At 35.7% G+C, this 3343-nt stretch overlaps 1 protein-coding gene across 1 annotated transcript; it reads left to right on the forward strand.

Moving 5' to 3' along the window:
• Positions 1-995: 995 nt before the first annotated feature.
• Positions 996-2994, forward strand: LOC110702905 (40S ribosomal protein S12-like). Its single transcript, XM_021880696.1, has 5 exons — positions 996-1115; positions 1732-1771; positions 1917-2211; positions 2513-2578; positions 2666-2994. The coding sequence occupies exons 2-5, from the start codon at positions 1764-1766 to the stop codon at positions 2723-2725; spliced, it is 429 nt and encodes a 142-aa protein (XP_021736388.1). The 5' UTR covers positions 996-1115; positions 1732-1763; the 3' UTR covers positions 2726-2994.
• Positions 2995-3343: the final 349 nt, after the last annotated feature.

The raw sequence follows: 3343 nt of genomic DNA on the forward strand, positions 1-3343 counted from the left end.
CTTTGAATGTCATTCGTAGAGACCACTATCTTAACCCAGGAAATTGCGTTTTCTACCTTCCCAGCTTCCCTCACATTATTCGATTGGTTGAATTCTTGCCCAATTAGTATGAATTTCGTGAATGCATGTGGATCCTAATTCCCTAGCATCCTTGATATCGTTCTTCATATTCATTTAGTAGCATTGATTAGTTTGTTTAGACCAACCTTTACATAGACTTCGGGATAGCTTAACTTGAGACTATAGCTTATACCTCATTCCCTTGGGTTCGACTCGAACTTACCCCTATACCTAGGGTTGGGTTTAGTTATAAATTTGGTTTGATCGGGGGAGTCTTAGAACTCAACGACCTAGGTTTTCCTCCCGTCATGATTCCGTAACCCGAATTCGAGCCATAATCAACCGTAGCCCCGCACAACCGGAGACCAAATTAAATACAAATAAAACCTTGTCTTTCGAAGGGGTCCGAAAAACCTTGTCTTTCGAAGGAGATAAAAAAAACATAGTCTTTTGAAGGAGATAAACCCTTTCTTTCGAGGGAGACATTGTAACCTAAGAAACAAAAAACTTAAAAGAAAATAAAGATTGGGGCTTTCAACCGGTGAAATCCGATGGAAGCCCCTTTAAAATTGGCAATGGAGGCTAGAGTTTACGAGAGAGAAGAGAGAGAAGCTAGAACTGTTATCATTTTTGTTGAACTTAAATTATTTTTAATGAACTCAAATTAATCTTATTGAATTGAAATTATTTTGCTAAACTGAAATTATATTTATTGATTTTTTTTTTATTATAGTTCTTTTTTGGGTTTATTGATTTTTACTGAACTGAAATTATTTTTGCTGAATTGAAATTAGTTTTATTGAAATGAAATTATTTTACCGTATATAATTTGTTTTAGGTAAAGTGAATACCGAACGGGGCCTAAATGGCTAATTAGGCTTATTTCATATTGATGGACCCAAATCGGGTCCGATCCAATAAAAAGTGTTGAATGGAAAAATGGGGCAGTGGAAGGGTTAGGGTTTTAGGTCGTTTAAAATATCAGAAAACCTCTTCCTTTCTCCAATTTACTCTTAGCGCCTCCGACGAACCAATCTACACTCTGCAACTTCGAGGTTTTTCACTCTCTTCCCTCTCCTCTCTCTCGCTCCATTCAATTTCATACTTTCATGTTTTTGTAATTTATTCATACCTTTCTTGTTTATTCTTGTCAAATTTGTATCAGATAAATCCATGATTTATCTACAATACTATTACTGTACTTAGGGTTATTGAAATCCATAATTTGTTATGTTATTCATATATACGTTTTAGGGTTTTCCTGTAATTGATATTATCATCCGCTCTATTTGAAATGTTATTGAAATCGACAATTTGAAAAATTATTGTAATCGATAATTTTAAATGTAATTGGAAATGTTATTGTTATATAAGTTTTAGGGTTATAATTTTTTATTTTATTATTTTTTTTTTCCTGAAAATTTGAATAAATTAACTGTATGCGTGCTATGATTAATTTCACAGACGGATCAATACTTTTGACTTAGGTTAGGGATTAATAATACATTAATACGTAGTGTATATTATCAATATGATAAAATCATGGTTATAATGCCTTTTGGTTTGTGGATTGGTCAAAGCGATAACATATGTAGTTTACTCTGCTCATAAATTTGATCATCGCTTGAATGTCCGACTTTCTAATTCTCGGGTTGCTCTCATTATTTACAGGATAAGAGAAGGTTTGCATCAATTTACCTACAATGTCTGGGTATGTTCTTAACTATCCAATTTATATGTTTTATTTTGCTTCTAAGAGAAGTTCAAAGTACTTGAATGAATGTGTCAAAAAAAGTACTTGAATGAATGTGTTTGGTGGCCCGAGTTTTTATATGGTTATATTGAATTGGTTTTAGCGAGGAGGTTGCTGTTGCTGTTCCGGCTACTGAGACCCCTTCTCCGTTGGGGGAGACCATGGACCTGATGACTGCTCTGCAGCTTGTTCTCAAGAAGTCTCTGGCACACGGTGGCCTTTCCCGCGGACTTCACGAGGGTGCCAAAGTCATTGAGAAGCATGCTGCTCAGCTCTGCCTGTTGGCCGAGGACTGTGACCAACCTGACTATGTCAAATTGGTCAAAGCTCTATGTGCTGAGCACAACGTTAACTTGCTTACTGTTCCAAGCGCGAAGACCCTAGGCGAGTGGGCTGGTGTAAGTTACTCTACTATTGAATTTCTTTATGTTAATTTTCATTTGTTGACCTTATTTTGTTGTTTGGAGGGGTAATGGGATTATTGTTTGCAACTCACACATACTTTACAAATGTTTAACTTTCTGGTTGAGCGTAGATATCTTTCATCTTTAGATTAGCTAGCAGTTAATTTGGATATCATCCAAGCATAGATATCTTCTTTTATATACCACAACTTTGTTGAGTTTTTGAGAAATATGCACAATGATGACCTTTCAATAAAGCTCATTTATGCTAATTTTTTTCCCAATACTTCTGCAGCTTTGCAAGATTGATTCAGAGGGGAAAGCAAGGAAAGTTGTTGGCTGTTCATGCGTAGTAGTTAAGGTAGAGATTCCTTGTATTGTCTTTGTTGGTTGCTTGAAGAGCTACATCTTTTTTGTGGGCTAACCATATTTTTGCTTGCTGTTTCAGGACTTTGGTGAGGAGTCAGAAGGGCTCAATGTCGTGCAGCAGCACATCAAGTCTCACTAAATCGCTCACATATGAGATTCCTTATCAGTTAGGGGGCTTTAGCTCTGTAGTAATTTTTGTTTTGGAGTTGTGATTTTCATCAGAAATTTTTTGAATGTTTTTCGATACATTTTGCATTTTTTAATCTCAGAAGAGGCTCTGTTTGTTTGCCAGGTTTGTGAAATCTGCCTCATGTTTGGTGTTTTCCGCCTGTCTTATGTCTTTTGCTGTGGGTTTATAACTCTATGCCCTTTCTTATTATCGAAAAAAGATATTAGTATATTACAACCTATAACGATTACATTTATAGGAATAAAACTCCCCAAACCATCGTGATTTTCACTTAAGTTAATTGGTTTTTAATAAAGTTTGTTTGTTTGTTTTTTTTTAGGGTCTAGAATCCATAAATACTTGCTGGTCCTTAATTTGTCAAATACCAAATATGTTGATGCCTCCTTATATCCCACCTCTGCTCTTAACGGCAGTAGAAACTTCTTCCATTCCAAAGTATGAGCCCTTAACTGGGTGAGGTTATACCCTCAAGTTATAATGGCTTTCCTTCCCCACTCTTACATACTGCTTAGCATCTTTATATAAGTACTCTCTCTAATGCTCCCTCACTTTGAGAATTCTCACGAG

Source organism: Chenopodium quinoa, unplaced genomic scaffold (genome assembly GCF_001683475.1).
Source record: "Chenopodium quinoa cultivar QQ74 unplaced genomic scaffold, ASM168347v1, whole genome shotgun sequence".
NCBI classification, from domain to species: Eukaryota; Viridiplantae; Streptophyta; class Magnoliopsida; order Caryophyllales; family Amaranthaceae; genus Chenopodium; species Chenopodium quinoa.

Excerpts from the sequence above, each read along its gene's own strand:
- LOC110702905 (XM_021880696.1), top strand. Across the intron at positions 2,212-2,512 it reads CCCTAGGCGAGTGGGCTGGT|CTTTGCAAGATTGATTCAGA; the intron begins GTAAGTTACTCT and ends ATACTTCTGCAG. Across the intron at positions 2,579-2,665 it reads GTTCATGCGTAGTAGTTAAG|GACTTTGGTGAGGAGTCAGA; the intron begins GTAGAGATTCCT and ends TTGCTGTTTCAG.